This window comes from Macaca thibetana, chromosome 5 (assembly GCF_024542745.1).
Source record: "Macaca thibetana thibetana isolate TM-01 chromosome 5, ASM2454274v1, whole genome shotgun sequence".
Taxonomy (NCBI): domain Eukaryota; kingdom Metazoa; phylum Chordata; class Mammalia; order Primates; family Cercopithecidae; genus Macaca; species Macaca thibetana.
In genome coordinates, this window is record NC_065582.1 from 183,951,564 (window position 1) to 183,976,307 (window position 24,744).

General features: G+C 46.4%; 1 protein-coding gene across 4 annotated transcripts in view; it reads right to left on the bottom strand.

Annotated features, from left to right (window-relative positions):
• Positions 1–24,744, bottom strand: part of NSD2 (nuclear receptor binding SET domain protein 2) — a 113,707-nt gene that overhangs the window by 45,443 nt on the left and 43,520 nt on the right. For all 4 annotated transcript variants that reach the window (XM_050792256.1, XM_050792258.1, XM_050792257.1 and 1 more), the window contains exons 4-7: positions 20,133–20,299; positions 18,522–19,004; positions 5,633–5,777; positions 1,300–1,418 (exon numbers count right to left, since the gene is read on the bottom strand). In XM_050792256.1, the coding sequence (XP_050648213.1) occupies positions 1,300–1,418; positions 5,633–5,777; positions 18,522–19,004; positions 20,133–20,299 (914 nt within the window). The remainder of the gene's footprint in view (positions 1–1,299; positions 1,419–5,632; positions 5,778–18,521; positions 19,005–20,132; positions 20,300–24,744) is intronic.

Below are 24,744 nucleotides of genomic sequence, written 5' to 3' on the forward strand. Positions count from 1 at the left end.
AGCTGAGATTACAGGCATGTGCAACCACACCTGGCTAATTTTTGTATTTTTAGTAGAGATGGGGTTTCACCATGTTGGCCAGACTGGTCTCGAACTCCTGACCTCAGGTGATCCACCTGCCTCAGCCTCCCAAAGTGCTGGGATTACAGGGGTGAGCCACCACACCCAGCCAGAACTATTATCAAATAAAATAGAAATTCAAAGTACTAAGTCTAATTAAAGTCTCAGTTCATGAAAAAGTTAACTGGACGGACATCTGAGACAGCTGAAATGAATGGCACTACTTCATACACGGAAAAGGGCTCACGTCTTCTACATGCATGGCACCATATGCTAGACAGGATAACCCAGGGCCTGCTTGGTTGGTCTCACTCCCCTGCAGGCACCAGGCAAACTGTGCCCCTGGACACACGCTGGCAGTAAGTGAGGAGCAGAAGGACCAGGGGCTGGCTTTGTAGCTATGCTGCCCTTTTCCTGCACAGCTGTTTAGTATTCCCATTCAGTAAACAATAACATGAATTACTAATGAACTAAAATGAGTCTACAAAATCTAGGTTCATTGCCTTTAATGAATTGTTGACTTTTTTACTGACATGTAACACATATCCTTAATGGACGTTCATGCCAGTTCATTACTTACATCCTGAATAATAAGCCCTATAGAGAGGTTATGGTGTTTGGGGTTTTGTTTTTTTGAGACACAATCTTGCTGTGTCGCCCAGGCTGGAGTGCAGTGGCGTGATCTCAGCTCACAGCAACCTCTGCCTGTCAGGTTCAAGTGATTCTCCTGCCTCAGCCTCCTGAGTAGCTGGCATTACAGGCACATGCCACCACGCCCGGCTAATATTTTGTATTTTTAGTAGAGACGGCGTGTCGCCATGTTGGCCAGGCTGGTCTTGAACTCCTGACCTCAAGCAATCCACCTGCCTCGGCCTCCCAAAGTGCTGGGATTACAGATGTGAGCCACCACACCTGGCCGAAGAGGTCATTTTTAATGACAATTTTGTCCAATCTAAAAAACAAGTATTACTCAAAGCATTTGGATGTCTGTTTTCTTGGAAAGCAACATATCATCAGTTTCTGTGATAACACCCCTGGCGGGTAAGAACTTGCTTTCTTAAGCAGCCTTTCTCAATGGGGTTCTGTGAGCAATGCAAGCCTTCTGCTGAATACCAGCCTGGGAGGAGCTGAGTGTACCGCCACCCGCATTTCGTGTGTGCTCCCATGCAGGGAAAAAGTGGCACCAAGAGTCCCGCAGCATACACACTGACAGGTCGGGCAAACCTGGAACACAATTACCTTCCGAAGACTGTGCTTGTCTGTCCTGAGTCTTTTCCTGGGTGTGTCCTCAACTTCAACATCTTCTGTAGGGTCCTGTGTCCTCTTTGTGTGGTTTCTTTTTTTCCCATTTACGTTACCTGGAATGGGGGATGGGGAAAACGTAGATGAAAACCACTCCAAAAGCTGCCTTCAAAGCACTGTGAGAACATACCCAGGGCATTCAACATATAGATCCAGCGTGATGTGTTTCCTGTAACCCTGCTGATTTCCAGGGCTTATGTCTTACAGATCAAATCTCTTTACAACAAAAAAACTGGCGACTGTATCTAACCTTAGAGATTACATTCAGCTCACTTTGGCCTCCCAAAGTGCCAGAATTATAAGCATGAGCCATCCTGCCTGGCCAAGGATTCCAAGGATTGCTTTTCTTTTCTTTTTTTTTTTAAAAGATGGTGTCCTGCTGTGTTCCCCAGGCTGGAATGCAGTGGCGTGATCTCAGTTCACTGCCACCTCCCCTTCCCGGGTTCAAGCAATTCTCCTGCCTCAGCCTCCCGAGTAGCTGGGACAACAGGCGCATACTACCACACCCAGCAAATTTTTGTATTTTTAGTAGAGAGGGGGTTTCCCCATATTGGCCAGGATGGTCTCGATCTCTTGATCTCATGATCCGCCCACCTCGGCCTCCCAAAGTGCTAGGATTACAGGTATGAGCCACTGCTCCTGGACAGGATTGCTTTTCTTATTCAGCAATCCCCCCAAGGCTACCACAGTGCCCAGGACAGGGGTGTAATAAATGGTTTTCAAATATCAGACTTACATTTTATCTACAAAACTGCTTATCTGAACCTTTGTAAACAAACCTGAGCACACAGCAAGTATGCAATATATTTTTGTCCAATTAGTAACTCACCTTACCCTAAAAGACTTCCAGAACTTTCTTTTTTATTACTTTTATATTTATTTATTTAAAGATAGAGACAGGATCTCACTATGTTGCCCAGGTTGGTCTTGAACTCCTGGCTTCAAGTGATCATCCCACCTCAGCCTCTGAAAGTGTTGTGATTATAAGTGTGAGCCATCGGGCCAGGTGGGGTGGCTCATGCCTGTAATCCCAGCACTTTGGGAGGCCGAGGTGGGTGGACCACCTGAGGTCGGGAGTTCGAGACCAGCCTGACCAACATGGAGAAACCCCGTTTCTACTAAAAATACAAAATTAGCCGGGCATGGTGGCACATGCCTGTAATCTCAGCTACTCGGGAGGCTGAGGCAGAAGAATCACTTGAACCCAGGAGGTGGAGGTTGCAGTGAGCCAAGATCGTGCCATTGCACTCCAGCCTAGGCAATAAGAATGAAACTCTGTCTTAAAAAAAAATAATAATAATCTTTTCCTTACTAACATTCAAAGACTTGTGGAATTTAAGTTGAACTTTAAAAAAAAAAACCACTTACTACTTTTTAAACATTTCCTTAAAGAACCATGTTAAGTAGTAACACTACATTTATATATGCAAATTAACAGTTTCCTCCATGTTTGCTCAACTGTGCCATGTGCTAGGTGTTCCCAGGAATAGCCGCTAATCCAAGACCTAAGGCATCCAAACAACACCGACCTAAGACAGTAAGGTGTGAAATAAGAGTGCAAATTCTAGACAGATGATTAATTTCAACATGCCAATGTTGATTTTAAATATAAATCCAATATTTTCATTTGCATGACTGCTTTACAGACAGGTTCAGGGTTTTTATTAATGGACTCTTCATAAAACATCTTGCAGAAGGACACTGTTGCCCTGAAGGACACTGTCACCCTCAAGCCTCACTACTGTTGGGACAGAAGACACCAGCAAAAGAATGCTCAGCTCCACAGGGTCCAGCAAGGCCTCAGTTGGACTTACAAGTAAGTGTCCAGGCCCTGGTGCCAATGCTTTCACAGAGCCTCACCTCGGGTCTAGGCCAATGCAAAAGAAGAGTCAGCAGCCAGAGCATGGGGGCCCTTACCAGCTGCAGTTCCAGCCTGGCGTGATGGGGGTCAGGTAAGCAGCCCTCATGAAAGCTCCACTCTTGGCCACACTGCTGCAGGCTGGCATAAAGGCGGCCTGAGGAAGAAGCCTGTGGAATGGTCGGCAGCAGGACCTGCTCAGCCACTGCCAAGCATAGGCACCATATGGCACAGTCAGCCAAACTCTCGAGGACCCCTTCAGGCAGGTCTGCCTTCAGAACACCTGTTCATGAGCACAACGCCAGCCCCGCACCTCTGGTTTCCCACAGGCGAGGTCCTTGACACAGTACCTCCTAAGCACCTCTCCATTCATCCAGGATGAGGCAGCAGCAGCCGTTTCTCACAGAAATAAGCAACAATCCATCTATATGGATTTTCGGGCTTTTTTTTTTTTTTTTTTTTTTTTTTTTTGAGATGGAGTTTCGCTCTTGTTGTCCAGGCTGGAATCCAATGGCACAATCTCGGCTCACTGCAATCTCCACCTCCCAGGTTCAAGCAATTCTCCTGTCTCAGCCTCCCAGGTAGCTGGGATTACAGGCATGTGCCAGCACGCCCGGCTAATTTTGTATTTTTAGTAGAGATGGGGTTTATCCATGCTGGTCAGGCTGGTCTCGGACTCCCAACCTCAGGTGATCCGCCCACCTCGGCCACCCAAAGTGCCGGGATTACAGGCACGAGCCACTGTGCCTGGCTGGATTTTTTTTTTTGAGGCTGAGTCTTGCTCTGTCGCCCAGGCTGGAGTGCAGTGGCGTGATCTTGCCTCACTGCAACCTCTGCCTCCCCGGTTCAAGAGATTCTCATGCTTCAGCCTCCCGAGTAGCTGGGATTACAGATATGCGCCACCACGCCTGGCTAATTTTTTTGTATTTTCAGTAGAGATGGGGTTTCACCATGTGGGCCAGGCTGGTCTTGGATTCCTGGCCTTAAGTGATCCACACACCTTGGCCTCCCAAAGTGCTGGGATTCCAGGTATGAGCCACCGTGCCCAGACATCTGTGTAGATTTCTAACACTGAGGCCATGGGCGCGTGACAAAGATGTGGTGTGCCATCTTAGTTGTTAGCACCAGGGTCACCTGAGAGTCAGGATTAAAGGGCACCCAAGAACCTGCACACACCTGACACACACTGTAGGCAGAAACTCACCTGTCACTTCTATCCACTAAGCACTCAGCAAAATATAACACCATCAAATTTATGCTTACACTTCGAGGGTAAGCTGAATCTGGCTTCAGGAAGAGCTGGCTCATTTTTACATAAGCCAGTCATTTAAAGGGAACATGTCTCTAAATTTAGCGTATTGATAGAGTGAGGAATATTTTCTTTTCAAGAAAATATACAAGTCCTAAATATCCTTGCTATTCTAAATTACAGTATTTGCAATGAACACTTAGCAAACTGAACAAAATTCAAGATTAATGAGATAGTTGATGAAGAGATCTAGAAACACCTAAATCAAGAGGAAAACATCTGATAAAGAGAAAGGTGACAGCAGCACATGTGACCAGACCCTATCGCTTCTGGGCTCCGACTTTCTTTTAGGTGAGTCTTGAAACACTTTATGTTTGGTCTCTCCAGAGCTCCTCAATGATGAATCTTCAGAGATACAGTACTTTGGTATTTTACATTGATACCCAGATATGTCACTTATTTTTACATTCAAATATCAGTCTTCCACAATTTGTGTCCAAGCACACACATATCACGAATCTAACCATTGTTACACATCTTCAAATCTTACAGTGTCAGCTCTGCCCAAGGCAAAGTAGCACTTTCTGTTTTCTAAGCCGAAGGCCTAGGAAGGACCAAAGGACACCTGAATTCAAGGTCAGTCCAGTCACCCTTCTTGCGCTATGAGCTCTCGGGCAAACAGGCCAGGAGCTGCCCACACTCCAGGCCCCTGTAAGGTGCAGACTATAGCCGAAACCAGGAGGGTCGCTCTCAGAAGCATGGGAAGTGCTGCCTCCTTGGAAGTCACAGGCCTGAAGGCTGACGCTACCATATCATGTAAGCCTGGAATCCAAGAGACAACCTTCCCTCCCCTTCCTTCTTCTGTCCTCTCTCACACAGCCCCATCAGCAGCCGTGACCACAGTGGCTGCTCAACTTGAGCAGGAGAGCAAGGGAGCCACAGGCCAGTCAGGACCACACAGAATAGCTCTCATAAGCCAGGAAACACAGACGGCAGAGGCTGTTTTTACTGTGACCACACGCACTTGGACCGCTGGTCCAAACCCCACGGGTCAGAAACGGGGAGAGTGGACACACTTCCCTACAGTTCCAAGACCAGAGCTCAGTTTGCTACACTACACACATCAACTCAAGCGGAGGACACCAGCATAATGCTATGTTTACCAGAGTCTTCTTCAGCCTGGACAGGGGCCACCAGGGCAAACTTGGTGTTATAGCGCGCTCTCTGCTTCTCACTCAGCAGACTCCACTGTGACCTGAGCAGCTCTTCAATCTCCTCACCTGAAGCATCTGGGTGCTCAGCCACCACCTGTGGGCACGGGAGAAGGTGCAATGAGAAGTTAAATCCGTAAAACTCACTGGGTTTTGTTTTGCATGAAATTAAATGCACGGCCCTTTAGAACTTAGTGTGTCGCATTTTTATTCCCACATCATGGAACTATGTCCATAAAAGCTTCAAAGAGAAGTAGTGCTTAACTGGGCCGGGCGCGGTGGCTCACGCCTATAATCCCAGCACTCTGGGAGGCCGAGGCGGGCGGATCACGAGGTCAGGAGATCGAGACCATCCTGGCTAGCACAGTGAAACCCCGTCTCTACTACAAAAAATACAAAAAATTAGCTGGCCGTGGTGGCGAGGCCTGTAGTCCCAGCTAATCGGGAGGCTGAGGCAGGAGAATGGCGTAAACCCAGGAGGCAGAGGTTGCAGTGAGCCGAGATCACGCCACTGCACTCCAGCCTGGGGTACAGAGCGAGACTCTGCCTCAAAAAAAAAAAAAAAAAAAAAAAGAGAAAGAAAAGTAGTGCTTAACTGATGCTGTGACTCACTAAAAACTCATACATGAGAACAGTGCCAGTGAAAACACTTCAACTCTACTTCTGTAAATGCTGGAAACGATACATGACAAAAATATATACATACTTTTCCAAAGCCACTAACTAACTTAAGACCCAGCCTCTAGGCATCCCTGAAAAATTAGCTGTAGAGCCAGTGCCACAGGAACGAACGCCGCCCCTGAGCATGGAGGTGGGCTCAGCTCAGCATCCTCACTGGGCAGCACCCACTCTCGTCTTTCACGTACAGGCGCTGGACAGGGGTGAAGGCACACACCAAAGAGTGCAAGCTGGCTTCTGTCACAGCCCAGGTCAGCACACGGAGACAACCTTGCACAGCCAAGAGACGAGGCTTCCCTACTCGCCAGCCACACGAGGGCTGCCAGCATCAATACCCAGAGCATACTAGAAATGCAGACTCCCAGGCCCCACCCCAACCTGCCTACCAGGAATCTGTACTTTTACAAGGTCTCCAGGATGATCCGCAGACACACTGAAGTCTGATGCTGGGGCCTTGGCTGCACCTGGTAATAACCTGGGGGTTTGAAATCCCATGGTGCTTAGGTCCCACCCAAGATCAACCCAATCCGGCAGGTCTGGCCTCAGTGATTTAAAGATTTCCCAGGGGTTGCTAATGTGTCCCCAAGTCCGAGAGCCACGGATATTGAGAGCAGGGCACAGGGCTGACACACTAATGCCTGCCAGCCAGGTGTAACCCACCACTTGCTTCTCTTCAATGTCTGAAAAATGTCATAATATTTCATGACACAAAAATTACAGGAAATTCAAACAACAGTGTCCACAATGTTTTATGGATCTCAGCCCCACACATTTGTTCCCATGCTGCCCATGGCTGTCTTCCTGCCACAACAGCAGAGCTGAGCAGTCAGAACAGAGCCCTCACTGCTCACCAGCCCTTTGGAAACAGTCTGCTGACTGGCTCGGTACCAACCAGCATGCTCCAGGGCCAGACCCAGCTCTTACGCTGGCTCCTCTACTAGGTAGTTCCGTGGACTCTGGCGAGTGAAGGCACTGTCTCTGCCTCCACTCTGTGAAACGGGGCAGTAACACTCCACCACTGTCTCTGCCCCCACTCTGTGAAACGGGGCAGTAACACTCCACCACTGTCTCTGCCCCCACTCTGTGAAACGGGGCAGTAACACTCCACCACTGTCTCTGCTAACACTCCACCACTGTCTCTGCCCCCACTCTGTGAAACGGGGCAGTAACACTCCACCACTGTCTCCCCCCACTCTGTGAAACGGGGCAGTAACACTCCACCACTGTCTCTGCCCCCACTCTGTGAAACGGGGCAGTAACACTCCACCACTGTCTCTGCCCCCACTCTGTGAAACGGGGCAGTAACACTCCACCACTGTCTCTGCCCCCACTCTGTGAAACGGGGCAGTAACACTCCACCACTGTCTCTGCCTCCACTCTGTGAAACGGGGCAGTAACACTCCACCACTGTCTCTGCCCCCACTCTGTGAAACGGGGCAGTAACACTCCACCACTGTCTCTGCCCCCACTCTGTGAAACGGGGCAGTAACACTCCACCACTGTCTCTGCCTCCACTCTGTGAAACGGGGCAGTAACACTCCACCTGGCAGTGCTAAGGAACCATCAGGTTAGTGTTGGCTGGTTACCATCACCACCTGGACCTACCACCTGCCCAGCCAATACAGGTAACCTCTGCCCCCAAACCCAAACCCCTCCTCACAAGATAGTCACCACAGATGGCTTCTTATAGCCTCCTATGGCCCCACCATCTGCCCTCCTGTTGCCTGGATGAGTCATGGGCTCCACTCCCTCCTGTCCTCACCCTGGCCTGGACACCAACATCCACCAATGCCCACCCACCTCTCTAGACAACCTGCAGACACCCCCAGCCTAATTGCCTGGGACCTCCCACCTCAAGGGCACCTTCTGAAGTTCCAGGTCTGGCTCTGACCTCCAGCACTCCACCAGTGTTCCCTGTGGGGTCCCTGTCCCCAGCCCTGCATATGCCTACTCCTGCCACATCCCTCCCAACCCAGCAGGCCCTGCCCTGATTGCTGCCATGACCCACTCCATAAGCCCACCCATGCCCAACTCTTCAAGCTCCAAGGGCCTCAGCTCTTCAACCAGCGAAAGTTTCTGCACAGGGCTTCGGATCCACAGCACACCTGCCTCTCATCTCCTCAAACACAGCACATTCCTTCATAGGCCTGCTGCCCTTCCACCCACCTCTGCCCCTAGCACCCCATCACCCACCATGACTCCAGAGCCCCCAGTTAGGATGAATCGTAACAGTGTCCTTTACTGCTTCATCAAAGCAGAGTCACAAGCACCCTGCAATCACCCCGCCTCACAAGACAGCCACCACAGACAGCTTCTGTAGGGAAGCCAGGAAAGTATCATCATCATTTTAGGTTAACAGAGCAATGACTCCTCATTAAAGTCTCCCAGCTTCACAATGAAACCGTATGGTATGATGGTTACGAGTTCTGAAAACATAAAAGTGCACACTCACACACACAATTAGGGTCAGGTCCCAATTCTACTTCCTGACTGCATCATCTCACTGAAACCTTACAACTTTAAGCTCAGGTTAGCCAGCTATAAAGCAGAGATAATTTATATCTACCTTATAAGGTCATTCTGAGGAGTACTAAATATACTTTTGTACAATAACATACTGGCAAGTATCTGACATGTGGTAAGCACTCAATAGTCACCACTTCATTATTCTTAACATATCAAAAACAAGCTGGACACAGTGGCTCATGCCTATAATCCCAACATTTTGGGAGGCCTAAGTGGGAAGATCACTTGAGGCCAGGAGTTTGAGACCAGCCTAGGCAACAGAGCAAGGTCATGTTTAAAAAAAAAAAAAAAATTATTTTTAAATTGGCTGGGTATGGTGGCAAGTGCCTATAGTCACAGCTACTTGGGAAGCGGAGGTGGAAGCATCACTGCAGCCTAGGAGTTCAGGGCTGCAGTGACCTACGATTGTGCCACTGCATTCCAGCCTGGGAAACAGAGTAAGATTCTGTCTCAAAAATAAATAAAAATTTAAAACATACCAAAAAACATGGAAAACCAAATTTCCACAATCCCACAGCTGACTAAAACATTGCCAATATAATTGGAGACTCTACAAATCACAGTCTTCAGATCACATTCCCCTCCTTCATCCTTCATCCCACCTGCTCCCTACACGTCTTTTTTTTTTTTTTTTTTTTTTTTTTTTTTTTAAAGACAGAGTCTCACTGTGGCCCAGATTGGAGTACAATGACGTGATCTCAGCTCACTGCAACCTCTGCCTCCTGGGTTCAAGTGATTCTCCCACCTTAGCCTCCTGAGTAGCTGGGATTATAGGCATGTGCCACCACACCTGGCTAATTTTTGTATTTTTAGTAGAGACAGGGGTTTCACCATGTGGGCCAGGCTGGTCTTGAACTCCTGACCTCAAGTGATCTGACCGCCATGGCCTCCCAAAGTGCTGGGATTACAGGCATGAGGCACTGCACTGTGCTCCCCCCAACATTTTTTAGAGTTTCCTTTTGCTTTCAGGCTTCAGTGAAGAATGTTTAGGTCCATCCTCCAAGACAACCCCCCACCCCTCCGTGAGCCCTGCCTCCTGGAGCTCAAGCCCCCACTACTGCTTACGCTGCTTACAGCGTAATCAATATCACAGTGCAGAAATGGTTGCATATGACTCCAAGTGTAGAGCATAAAAGATATCCACCTTGCTCTTTTTTGGATCACTTGCTCTGGAGAAAGCCAGCCCCCATCAAGTTGTGAGGACACGCCAGCAGCCCTATGGAGAGGGCCACACGGTGAAGAACCGAGGCCTCCTGCCAGCAGCATGAGTGAGGGGAGGTACCCTGGAAGCGGACACTCCAGCATCAGTCAAGCCTTAGGATGATGTAGCCCCAGGTAACATCTTAATGCAACTTCAAGAGACCCTGAGGCAGAACCACTAAGCTAAGCGGTTGCCAAATTCCTGGCCCACAGAAACTGAGACAATAAATGCACGCTGTTGTTTTAAGCCACTAAATTTTGAGGTAACTTGTTATGCAACAATAGATAGAACTAATACCAAGGCATGTACAAAGAACTGAGACATAAAGCACTGGTTCCACTCCAATGGATGTATAAAAACTAGGACCAGGAAAGGTAGAAAAGGCTTTAAAAATTAAAAACTCAGGCTGGTGCAGTGGCTCACGCCTGTAATCCCAGCCCTTATGGAGGCCGAGGTGGGCAGATCACCTGAGGTCAGGCGTTTGAGACCAGCCTAGCCAACATGGTGAAACCCCGTCTCTACTAAAAATACAACAATTAGCTGGGTGTGGTGGCGCATGCCAGTAGTCCCAGCTACTAGGGGGGCTGACAGGGGAGGATCGCTTGAACCTGGAAGGCGGAGGTTGCAGTGAGCTGTGATTGCGCCACTGCAATCCAGCCTGGGCAACAGAGTGAGACCCTGTCTCAAAAATTAAAAAAAAAAAAAAATTAAAAATTCAAGCCAAACCAGGCACAGTGGCTCACACCCGTAATCCCAGCACTTTGGGAGGCCAAGGCGGGCAGATCATGAGGTTAGGAGTTTGAGACCAGCCTGGCCAACATGGTGAAACCCTGTCTCTACTAAAAATACAAAAATTAGCTGGGCGTGGTGGCAGGCACCTGTAATCCCAGCTACTTGGGAGGCTAAGGCAAGAGAATTGTTTGAACCTGGGAGGCGGAGGGTGCAGTAAGCTGAGATCATGCCACTGCACTCCAGCCTGACGACATTACAAGACTACGTCTCAAAAGAAAAAAATCAGGCGAAAAAAGCCTGCTAGTGAAAATGCTGCTTATACTGGAGCCAGCCAGGAACACTGGCTCATGCCTGTAATCCCAGCACTGTGGGAGGCTGAGGTAGGAGGATCACTTCAGGTTGAGGCCAGGAGTTCGAGTCCAGATTGGGCAACATAGCGAGACTTCATCCCTATAAAAAATAGAAGTTAGCCAGGCGTGGTGGCACATGGCTCTAGTCCCAGCTACTAGGGTGGCTGAGGTGGGAAAATCACTTGAGCCTAGGGAGGTCAAGGCTGTGGCGAGCCATGATTGCTCCACTGCACTCCAGCCTGGGCGACAGAGTAAGACCCTGTCTCAAAAACAAAAACAAAAAATCTTTATATATATGTAAAGAAGTACATTTCTTCACTAGTAGGGAGAAACAAAGCTAGAAAGTGACCTCTAGGCTGGGTGCAGTGGCTCACACCTGTAATCCCAGGACTTTGGGAGGCCAAGGCGGGTGGATCACCTGAGGTCAGGAGTTCAAGACCAGCCTGGCCAACATAGTGAAACCCCATCTCTACTAAAAATACGAAAATTAGCCGGACGTGGTGGCGTGTGCCTATGGTCCCAGCAACTCAGGAGGCTGAGACAGGAGAATCGGTTGAACCCGGGAGGAGGAGGTTGTAGCGAGCCAAGGTGGCTCCTTCGCACTCCAGCCTAGGCGACAAAGCAAAACTCCATCTCAAAAAAAAAAAAAAGAAAAAGAAAATGACTTCTAAAGAGTCAGCAAGTAGCAACAAAAAGTCCTGAAGTCAGCCTTCCATCTAGGGACCCTAGAAAAGGAAGGTCCAGGAAACAGCAGGGAAGCTCCACCTGACTCTGCATCTCAAGGGATGGCCCCTGGTTAACTGACAACCCAACAAAAACCATCCTTGTGTGCACCAGCGCTCCCAAAAAAGAAAAAACAATGTAGGAAGACCTAGGTTACAGATGGAAGCAGGGAGGAGCTTCCTCAAGTTTAGAATTGCTTATTACAGAACAGTTATAAAGAGCATCCTAATAGTCACTGCTTTTCTAATAGAAAATTCCTCAAAACCACCCAGCCAGAGTCCAGTGGAGGGAAGGGAGGCCCCATGGGCCTTCCATCAGTGACCAGGGGTGGGCAGGGCAGTGCTGGACATTAACACAGAGCTCCATTTTTTGTAGTTTTTGCTTTGACAGGGTCTCGCTCTGTCATCCAAACTGGGGTGCAGTGGCACAATGATGGCTCACTGCAGCCTTGACCTTCCAGGCTCAAGTGGTCCTCCTGCCTGGGCCTCCTGAGTAGCTGAGACTACAGGTGTGCACCATCATGCCCCGTTAATTTTCTTGTTTTTTTTGTAGAGATGGGAGTCTCACTGTATTGCCCAGGCTGTTCTCGAACTACCAACCTCAAGCAGCCTGCCGTCCTCGGCCTCCCAAGGTGCTGGAATTACAGGTGCGAGCCACTGCACCCTGCCTAGAACTCAATTTTAACTGTACACCTTCAGTTTGGTTTTATATTACTTTTAGTACAGTGCCAATCCAGACTTTCGTTTTTGGCACATTTCTTAGCACTAGAAGGACCACCTGAGATCAACTTGGGTCCCAAAAAGCCAATAAGGTGGTCTTTGGACAGTGGCTTTCTCAGGTACCCACTTTTTTTCACAATTCCTAACTAGTGAACAGGTTGTGGAGACACAGCCGAGCAACATGCCAGAGTGGCTGACGGGGTGGTTCCCACCCGACACAGCCTCAGGGCCCAAGAACATACAGCACCTCACCAACCCTGTGCAGGCCTAGCTGTCAAACACTGAGGTGTCCATTCAGAGCTTGCCACTGCACCCTCCCCCAACATGCCTGAAACGGTGGCTGTCCACACATTGCTGAGTGCTTTATACCATTTTATTTTAGTTTAGTTTTGGTAGAGATAAGATCTTGCTATGTTGTCCAGGCTGGTCTCAAACTCCTGGCCTCAAGTGATCCTCCCACCTTGCACCTGGCCTGCTTTGTATCATTTTATATCCAACAATGACCACAGTTACTCCACGAGGTGTTAATGGCTCCTCCCTGGGTAGACCTCTTGGCTCCTGGAGAGAGGCAAACACCTTCACAGCTGCCCACTTACACTTTTTGGATGGACGCAGAGAAAGAGACAGGTTAAACTCAATTATGGGTATGTGGCCCTTTTCAAACTTTACACAAGTGATAGAATGTGCATACCCTTCAGCAATTTGTTTCTTCTTTGACATCCAATGAGTTCACTTTAACTGATGTGCAGTTACACCGTAGGAACACACCATAGTCTGTCACTCGGTAACTTTTTGGTTAACACTGTGGTCTCTCTTTGGGTGCAAGGGCAAAATTACTCTAGGGTAAATAGGAGTAAAACTGTACGAGAAAAAAAGCACATCTTCAATTTCACTAGATATTGCCAAATTTCTCTCAAAACAGGTGTAATAAATGATGTTTCACCAGCATTGTACGAGGAGTCCCACTCTTCTCCGTTCCCACTGTTGCTCATCTTCTCAATACCCGGCTGTTCTGAATTTGATGACTGCTCACCTGATGACTGAGAAGGACCACCCCACCAGGATCATAACATACAGCTCCCTGGGCACGGCCACAGTGAAGCAGCATCTCTTGATGCACTTACTGGCTCTCCAAGAAATTTGCCCTTCTCCTTCCGAATTGTTTCGGCTCCTTACAGAATTTGTCTTTTCACTGTGTTCATGGTGTCCTTGACACATAAGAATTTTTTCTTTTTCTGAGCCAGGGTCTCTGTCACCCAGGCTGAAGTGGTGCAGTGGCTCAAGCAATCCTCCTGCTTTAGTCTCCCAAAGTACTGGGAGTACAGGTGTGAGCCACCACGCCTGGCCTAGATTTTCATGTTTACACAGTTCCTTTATGGCCTGTTATCAGTTTGGCTTGTTTAAGAAATCCTTCCCTCTCCCATGGTGACAAAGCTCCTCTCCCATGCTGGCCAAGTTCATAAACCACCAGTGGTCCAAGCACCATGTCCAGTGCAGACATCCCACCCAGCTGGTCTGCAGCCCTTTCCCATCCATGTCCACATGCTCAGGAGCCTGTTGTGGGCCCCATCTTGGACCATATGACTGCCCTGCGTGAATACTGCTATTTTGTTTTTTATGAGACAGAGTCTTGCTCTGTCACTCAGGCTGGAGTACAATGGCACAATCCCAGTTCACCGCAACCTCTGCCTATCAGGTTCAAGCAATTCTCCTGCCTCAGCCTCCCGAGTAGCTGGGATTACAGGCACCTGCCACCACACCCAATTAATTTTTATATTTTTAGTAGAGACAGGGTTTCATCATGTTGGCCAGGCTGGTCTCGAACTCCTGACCTCCGGTGATGTGCACGCCTCAGCCTCCCAAAGTGCTGGGATTACAGGTGTAAGCCACTGCACCTAGCCAAATACTGTTATTTTAAATAACAGAACTTCTTATCTGGTAGAGCAAGTCCTTAGGCCAAGCCTCTCTTCAAATGTGACCACATGAGCATCCACTTACAAAGGGCAAAGAAATTCCTGTTAGAAGTTTTATTAGAATTATACTGAATTTATAGATTGTTAAAGGGAGAATTGACAACTTCAGAAGCTTGAATCTTCCCATATATAAATATATCTTTATTGGGGTCTGCTAAAATATGTTATTTTTCTCTAAAGTTACATACATATTTCATAATACTGATTCCACAGTACCTGACATTTTTGTTTCTATTATCAATAGTATCTTTTTTAACATTACATTTCGTCTTTGATGCTGCACTTGTATGTTAATTTTATATCCACCAATTTTGGTGAACTCTATTAATTCTAAAAGATTTCCTGTACATTCTCTTGAGTTTTCTACATAGACTTCTGTAAACAACAGCAGCTTTATTCCTTTATAATATTGGCTAGCATTTTCTTAGAGACGAAGACTCGTTCTATTGTCCAGGCTGCAGTGCAGTAGCGTGATCTCAGCTCACTGCAACCTCTGCCTCCACGTTCCAGCAATTCTCCTGCCTCGGCCTCCTGATTAGTTGGGATTACAGGCGCGCATCACCACACCTGGCTAATTATTTTTTATTTCTAGTAGAGACGGGGTTTCACCATGTTGGCCAGGCTGGTCTTGAACTTCTGACCTCAAGTAATCTGCCCACCTCGGCCTCCAAAGTGTTGGGATTACAGGCGTAAGCCACCGTGCCCGGCCTAATATTGGCTAGTATTTTCAGTACAATGTTTATTAAATGGTGAAAAACGGTTTCCTCATTCTTTTTTTTTTTTTTTTTTTTTTTTTGAGACAGAGTCTTACTGTGTCGCCCAGGCTGGAGTGCAGTGGCATGATTTGGGCTCACTGCAACCTCCACCTCCCAGGTTCAACCGATTCTCCTTTCTGAATCTCTCGAGTAGCTGGGATTACAGGCACTCGCCACCACACCTGGCAAAATTTTGTATTTTTAGTAGAGATGGGGTTTCACCACGTTGGCCATGCTGGTCTCGAACTCCTGACCTTCACTGATCCACCCATCTCGGCCTCCTGAAATGCTGGGATTACAGGTGTGAGCCATTGTACCTGGCTCTCGTTCATGACTTTAAAGAGAATGCTTTTTTTTTTCTTTGAGACAGAGTCTTGCTCTGTCGCCAGGCTGGAGTGCAGTGGCACGATCTTGGCTCACTGCAACCTCCACCTCTTGGGTTCAAACGATTCTCCTGTCTCAGCCTCCCAAGTAGCTGGAACTACAGGTGCCCGCCACCACACCCAGCTTATTTTTTATAATTTTGGTAGAGACGGGGTTTCACCATGTTGTCCAGGCTGTTCTTGAATTCCTGACCTCAGGTGATCGACCCACCTCAGCCTCCCAAAGTGCTGGGATTACAGGCATGAGCCACCATGTCTGGCCTAAAGAGAATGCTTCTAAAGTTTCATCAGTAATATCCTCGATGAAAGTTTCCGATACATATCCTTCAACAGATTTAGGAAGTTTCCTTTTATTCCTGGTTTACTAACCTTTTATCAATAAGCAGTAATTTTTTTGTTTAAGACAGGGTCTCACTCTGTGGCCCAGACTAGAGTGCACTGGCATGATCATGGTTCACCACAGCCTTAAACTTCTGGACTCAAGCTCTTGCCTCAACCTCCCAAGTACCTGGGACTACACGTACATGCCATCATACCTGCCTAATTTAAAAAAAAAATTTTTTTAGAGACAGGGTTTCATGTTGCCCAGGCTGGTCTCAAACTCCTGGGCTCAAGCAATCCTCCTACCTCACCCTCCCAAAGTGCTGGGATTACAGGTGTGAGCCGCCACACTCAGCCTTTCTTTTCTTTTTATGAGACAGTCTCTCACTCTGTCACCTAAGCTGGAAAGCTGTGGCACAATCACAGCTCACTGTAACCTCAAAACTCCTGGGCTCAAGCAATCCTCCCACCTCAGCCTCTCCCAAGGAGAAAAAGCAATGAACTTTAACACATGCACCAAAGTATCACATATACCCCATAATACGGGGTGTTTACTTAATAAAAAAAGCAATGAATTTTATCAAATGCCTTTTCTCCCTCTATGGAGATGAGCATTACACAGTAAGTCACAATAATAGCTTTCTAACATCAGACCACCCTTGCATTCCTGAGAAAAGCCCTATGGATTACCCAGGCTGGAGTGTAGTAGCATGATTTCAGCTCACTATGGCCTCTGCCTCCCAATTCAAGTGATTCTCCTGCCTCAGCCTCCTGAGTAGCTGAGATTACAGGCACACACCACCATGCCCAGCTAATTTTTGTATTTTTAGTACAGACAGGGTTTTACCATGTTGGCCAGGCTGGCCTCAACCCCTAAGCTCAGGTGATCAGCCCACCTTGGCCTCCCAATGTGCTGGGATTACAGGCGTGAGCCACCGCGCCCAGCCATGGATTACTCTTGAAGATATCACTCAAATGACTTTCTCTGGCAGAATTTCCAGATCCCATAGAGGCACAAAAAAATCATGTCCAGTAGATTTCTTAGAATACCCACAGTCACCCACTTATGCATCTCTGCCTGAATTCCTCATGGCTCCTTATTGTGCCATGCTGCCTGCCACAAAATACATGCTGGTTAAAGATTCATGGAAATCTTTCTAAAGACAGACTTTTTTTTGAGACGGAGTCTCACTCTGTCGCCAGGCTGGAGTGTAGTGGTGCGATCTTGGCTCACTGCAACCTCCGACTCCCTGGTTCAAGCAATTTTCCTGCCTCAGCCTCCTGAGTAGCTGGGATTATAGGCATGCACCACCACGCCCAGCTAATTTTTTTTTGTATTTTTAGTAGAAACGGGGTTTCACCATGTTGGCCAGGATGGTCTCGAACTCCTGACCTTGTGATCTGCCCAGCTTAGCTTCCCAAAGTGTTGGGATTACAGGTGTGAGCCACCGCGCCTGGCCGACACTATTGTTTTTGATACCTTTAATCACCACATAGACTTAAGACTGCTGAATGGAAAATTCCTATGGAAGTAAATTTAAAATGAACACTTAAAAAAAGCCTTTTAAGCACTAGACTATGACGCACTCCAAGTAACATAACCAAAAGTTGGAAGTGGGGAACCCAACTCCTTCAGTTCTCACAGCCTTTATTATGTACTAACAGACTGTTTATTTTATGTAAACAATTAAGAAAATTATATAAATGTCTTAATCACATTGCTACCCTTTTAAATGTCAGGGAAATAAATCAACACCCTCAGTGCCAGTGAATACAATGAGCTTTATAGATGAGCACATCCTGCACTGGAAGCTTCAGAACAGACTGCTGGAGAAAATGCTAACCTAGAGTCACACATTAAGGACATGGCCACACACTTCAAGCAAAGCGCAGCCTGATGAGACCCACTTCCCTCTGTGCCAGTTTTTTTTTTTATTTTTTGAGACACAGTGTCGCTCTGTTGTCACCCAGGCTAGAGTGCAGTGATGCCATCACGATTCACTGCAAACCCCGCCTTCAGGACTCAAGGGATCCTCCTGCCTCCAAGACAAGGGATTCTCCTGCCTCAGTCTCCCAAGCAGCTAGGACTACAGGCATGTGCCACCATGCCCAGCTAATTTTTGTAGAGATGGGGTTTCACCATGTTGCCCAGGCTGGTCTCAAACTCCTGGGCTGAAGTAATCCTCCCGCCTTGGCCTCTCAAAGTACTGAGATTATGAGCCACTATGCCTGGCCTGTTCTCGGTATCTTCTTATCCACATTAGGAGGAATATTTTAGGAACCCAGAGTGCAAGTCAAGTATCTTTTCCCTCAAGGGTCAGAATGGCTGTTCACTAATAATATTTACTTATTAGATCTAAAATCTATGCAAGACTCACGCTAGATTCTCCTGATAATGCTGAGAAAGAGATGATTCTGCACTGAAGGGATGTTCCCCAAATTCTGAAACTTGCTAGCATGAAACACAACTTAGTACTGACCTCATCCCTGTGTTTTTGACAGAAGACCAAAAACTGGGATGCTGCATCTCCCTTCCTGCTTCGTGGCGTAGAGGCTGTGGTCTTCTTCCTCCCAGGAGGAGACGCGACTCCTCTTCTGGGGTCAGCCTCTGCCGTCTTTTGAGGAGTACTCTTCACTACATCGGGGTCACTCTCCAGGGTCTCTGCAGAGCTACGCAGTTTGGCCCTCCGCCTTCTCTTCATGGGAACGCCCTCTTCTCTCGCAGACTTGGGGTTTTCAGCAGCTTCTTCACCGACTCCTGAGGACTCTGCCATTTCTCCGAAAGACTCTGCAGCAATGCCAGCCTCCTTGGCTACTTGAGGGTTGAGGTGAAGCTGGTCCCCCACGTATAGAAAGGTGAACTTGGCTTTCCGCTCCTCCACTGACATGCTTGCAGCTTCTTCTGCTTGAACAATGCCCATTTCCCACTGGGCCCTCAATTTCCCTGAAATAGGTTTCAATAGCTGGGGGGGAAAAAAAAAGAGACACTATAAGTTTCATTACACAAACATAAAAGTTAACTACTTTTGCTAGGCACATGATTCATGCCTATAATCCCAGCACTTACGGATGTCGAGGCAGATGGATCACTTGAGGCCAGGAGTTTAAGACCAGCCTGGCCAACATGGCAAAACCCCGTCTCTACTAAAATACAAAAGATAAGCCAGGCATGGTAGTGCGTGCCTGTGGTCCCAGCTACTAGGGAGGCTGAGACACGAGAATCACTTGAACTGGGAGGCGGTAGATGCAGTAAGCCCAGACCATGCCACTGTACTCTAGCCTGGGGCGACAGAGCAAGACCCTGTCTCAAAAAAAAAAAAAAAAAAAAAAAAAAGAATACTTTTACATTTTCACATAATTTTAGAAACAAAAAACTTGACCAGTGTGGTGGCTCCTGCCTATAATCCCAGCACCTGCAGAGGCCGAGGCAGACGCATCACCTGAGGTCAGGAGTTCAAGACCAGTCTGGCCAACCTGGTGAAACCCTGTCTCTACTAAAAATACAAAAATTAGCCAGGTGTGGTGGCAGGCACCTGTAATTCCAGCTACTTGGGAGGCTGAGGCAGAAGAATTGCTTGAATCCGGCGGGACAGAGGATGCAGTGAGCCGAGATCATGCCATTGCACTCCAGCCTGGGTGATAAGAGTAAAAATCCATCTCAAAAAAATTTTTTTAAAAATAGAAATAAAAAACATATAAAAACCAATTTTAGAACTCAGCCCAACATAATACCTTTATTGTTTCTTTAAACCAGAAATCAATTCCTATCACATTACATTAATATAATCCCTCTCTATGTGTGTGTGTGTGTGTATATATATGTGTGTGTGTGTATACATATAAAAATAAAAATTCTAAAGCAAGTTATCTCTGAGAGTCATCAAATGAGCAAAAAAAAAAAAGTTGTGTCTCTAAAAAAACTTTATCATATTGTAACATAGCATTCTTGGGCAAAAGTCAGCAATGAAAGAGATTGTTAAGCCATTACAATATTTCGAGCAAGTAAGTATAAGTTCAAAACAAAATAAGTTAACTTAAAGAATAAAAATTAAATTTCTGGTTTAAAAGTAGACTGAAGGGTCATCTATCACCTTAATTTTCTCAGCTTTCGTGGGTGCCTGCTTGGCACTTTCCTGGCATAATTTTTCAAACTGTCCTTCTCCTTCAAAAGCTACGAGGCTCTTCTCAAATATCCAAGCTCTTTCTGGGGCGTCACCAAAGAACTGTACGTGATACTGGCGTGCACTCTTTTTCTGACCTAGTTTTTAAAATAAAATGTTAGAAAATGAAAGTTAGTTCTGGGATGAAATTAGTCAAATCTACTGCTGTTTTGCAGTTGTTTTCCTTGGTGTTGTCTGAGCCTGTTAACGTCAAAATAAGTTCTATACTTATCCCTACCATGCCACATGCCAAAGAGGGAAACTAACTTACAAGAGACTCAGATAAGGTTCAAAAATTGACTTGGAAAGAAAGCCAACCAGGCCAGGCGCGGTCCCTCAAGCCTGTAATCCCAACACTTTGGGAGGTTGAGGCGGGGAGATTGTTTGAGCTCAGGAGTTTGAGACCAGCCTGGGCAACATGGCAGAATCCCGTCTCTACGAAAAATGCAAAAATTAGCCGGGTGTGGTGGTGTGTACCTGTAGGACCAGCTACTCGGGAGGCTGACATGGGAGGATGGCGTGAGCCTGGGAGGCAGATGTTGCAGTGAGCCAAGATTGTACCACTGCTCTCCAGCCTGGGTGACAGAGCCAGACCCTGTCTCAAAAACAAAAAAAAAGAAAAAAAAAAAAAAAAAAGAAGAAAAAAGCTAGCTAGCTGACTAGCTAAATACACTCCTTTATTCCCTCTTAGAAAGATACTAAATAAGACAAGAAGACATCTGCAAGAAAAGAGTGACAGCGGCAGTGAAGGAGGCAGTATACTGGCATCACACGACCTGGGTTCAAATACCAGCCCTGCTACCTAACAGCTAGCTACCCCGCTGTCTCACAGTGCTAGGAGGGCAGGAGCATCAGTGGCCTCAGAGAGCAGCTCAGACCAGAGAGTAACCCCACAGATGCCCACTACTCTTACTCTTAGCTGAGAGGAAGAAGCCATGTCCCACAATGCAGCCAGGGGGAACTGGATGAGGAAAGAAAGAGACAGGCCCAAAATCCAAGAGAGGAGGTACCAGATTCCACTGAAGTCAAATGAGAAGGTGAATACAGGTAAGCAGGTTAAAAGGTCAGATCTCTGTGCCAGGTGAGAAGAGGGAGGGGATCTCCCTGGGGCAGTGAGGTGGGGAGGGTGGCGGTTACCACTCCCTGTCCCCTCATGCAGAACTGGCCCCGAGGAATCAAAGGATCCTTCCTGAAGACCTGAAGTGCTCCAGAGGAAAAACCTCTCCAGTGAGTCTTTTGGAGATTCCCCTAATTAAGTGGCCAATGGCCAATGAGACCCTCTAACGCAAAGGAGGGTGGGATAACCAAGCCTCTCCACCCATGGGTGCAGGCAGCTCTAAGTGTTGTGCTCTTAAACACAAGCCTAGCACCAAGGAACCCCTGGACCCAGGGAAGCATCCAGTATGAATGAATCCAAAACACACAGAAATGAATGGCCCTCTGCAGGGCCACAGACACAAGACAAGGGAAGAGAAGACACCCAATAGAGAAACCCCGTGTGCTATGAAAAGAGAACACAGAAAAACAAAGAGGTATTTGAAATTCTAAAATACAACTATGAAAAAAAAATTCAACAAGAAAGCCTGGAAGATAAGAAATCTCCCAGAAAGAAGAAAAAAATTAAGATGAAAAATACCTATTTCCATAGCAACCTGTAAGATCAATCTAGGAGGTCGGATACCCAAATAATAGGCTTTCTGGAGAAACAGAGAAGCTCCAAGAATAAACCCAAAATCAAGTCTCCAACTAAAACAGCCCTAAATGTCCCAACATCCACAGCAGAGCACACCCTGCTGAAATTCAAGCCGCTTGGGGTTGGGCGAAAGACCAGCCTCCAACTTAATGGAACAAGAAATAGAATAGCAAGGTATGTGAATAATAGCAAATTATGTGAAGAATGGCCAAAAACTCTGGATGCTATAAACAAATGGAGTAATACCTTCAAAATTCCTAGGGGAATTTCTTCTCAACATAAAATTCTATACCCAGTCAAACCATCAATCAAGTGTGAAGACAGAAAAGCAGCATATTCTGGGCCAGGCACAGTAGCTCACGCCTGTAATCCCAGCACTTTGGGAGGCTAAGGTGGGCGCATCACCTCAGATCAGGATATCGAGACCAGCCTGGCCAACACGGTGAAACCCCGTCTCTACTAAAACACAAAAAATTAGCCAGGCATGGTGGTGTGTGCCTGTAAGCCCAGCTACTCGGGAGGCTGAGGTAAGAGAATCACTTGAAACCAGGAGGCAGAGATTGCAATGAGTCAAGATCACGCCACCGCACTCCAGCCTGGCAACAGAGCAAGGCTCCATCTCAAAAAAAAAAAAAAAAAAAAAAGTAGCATACTCTGAATTGCAAGGACTCAAATTTACTTCCCATACAAACTATCTTAAGATACGAAAAATAGACTCCAGGAAAAAAGGAAACTTAATCAAGAAAGAACACAGTATAGAACTGTAGGGACCAGCCCTACAGGGCCCATGGGTTTTTTGTCCTTGTGTGCAGAGACGAGATGATATAGAAATAAAGACATAAGACAAAGAGATAGAAGAAAAGACAGCCGGGCCCGGGGGACCACTACCACCTAGACGCGGAGACCGGTAATGGCCCCGAATGCCTGGCCGCGCTGTTATTTATTGGATACAAGGCAAGAGGGCAGGGGAAGGAGTGTGAGTCGTCTCCAATGATAGGTAAGGTCACGCAAGTCACGTGTCCACCGGACAGGGGGCCCTTCCCTGTTTGGTAGCCGAGGCAGAGAGAGAGGGGGGACAGCTTACATCATTATTTCTTCTATGCATTTCAAAGACTTTAGTACTTTCACTAATTCTGCTACGGCTCTCTAGAAGGTGGAGCCGGGTGTACAGAGCGGAACATGAAAGTGAAACAGGAGCATGACCGCTGAAGCACAGCATCACAGGGAGACGGTTAGGCCTCCGGATGGCTGCAGACAGGCTTGACTGATGTCAGGCCCTACACAAGAGGTGGTGGAGCAGAGTCTTCTCTAACACCCCCAGGGAAAAAGAGACTCCCTTTCCTGGTCTGCTAAGTAACAGGTGCCTTCCCAGGCACTGGCGTTACCGCTAGAGCAAGGAGCCCTCTAGTGGCCCTCTCCGGGCATGACAGAGGCTCACACTTGTCTTCTGGTCACTTCTCATCGTGTCCCTTCAACTCCTATCTCTGTATGGCCTGGTTTTTCCTAGGTTATAATTGTAGAACAGAGATTATTATAACATTGGCATTGGAATAAAGAGTAATATAATACTACAAACTAATGATTGATAATATTCATACATAATCATGTCTATATTCTATATCTAATATAACTATTCTTATTTTAAGTATTTTCTTTATTAGACTGGAACAGCCTGTGCCTTCAGTCTCTTGCCTCGGCACCTGGGTGGCTTGCCGCCCACATAGAACTACAGAAAACAATGTAAATAACTAGGGAAAGCAGCTTAAAGAAAGTCTAAGCTTACTGCAGTGCAAAAGGTTAAGAGTGCTAGCAAACCAGACTCAAGCAGAAAAAAGGAAGATTCTAGGAGAGAGCTCCAAGGGAAGAAAAGATGAGAGAAAAGAACTTTTTTACAAAGAAAGACAATCTAAGTAAGGGAAGAGGGTTAAAAGATGAGTTCCAAGGAGCAGAAAGGGAAGATGAGACACAAACCCAGGTTTTCATTTTTTTTTTTTAAGGCGAAAAAATAACTACATAAATATATAAACAGGAGAAACTAACTTCATAATAAGGATGAGTTTTAAGGATGAGGAGATGAATACTTTTAAAAAATTAAGGCTATATGGACAACATAGCACATGATTTCAAAAGAAAGGCAATAATTAACTCCAAGGAAAACAAAAGATTTTACAAAAAGGAAAATGCAATTACAGAACACAACTTGGTTTTTCACTGAATGATATTTACATAGTCAAAATTATGTAAACACTTATTTTTCATTTATTACAAATAGTGACTTAATTATACGGGGAGAATGGGGGGAAAGAAATAGAAAATGGCTAAAGAGCTCAATCTTCATTTTCCATGATAAAAAGTTAACAGAAAAATGTCTACATGAAAAAATCAAAGTATTAGAAGTAGAAGAAAATGTTGAAAGAGATAAAAATAATTACCTCTGGGGAGGAGAGAGGAAGGCAGGGGATGATTTTTCACTATTAATCTTTCAGTACAATTTGACTTGTTTTTAAGTGTTCAAACTTCTTTGATTTGAAAATACCTAAGATTCAAGGATATGTCAAGGGATTTGTGACTTCTTCCATTACTTTAAAACTTCGTAAGAACTTTTTCTTAGTAATGAAAATCAATACAGGTATGTTATAGCATTTTTATAATAAAGAAAACCTGTAACAGTACACACAATATAAAATTAACCCATGTTTATAAATAATGACACAGATCAATGCTCCTTGCATGTCAGGTGGGAAAAAAAGCAGAAGAGATTATTGCAATCAATCCCAAGTTTGTAAAATAAATGAGTGTAACATTCTGAAGTTCCTTCCTATCTAGAAATTTGATAACATAACCGAATTT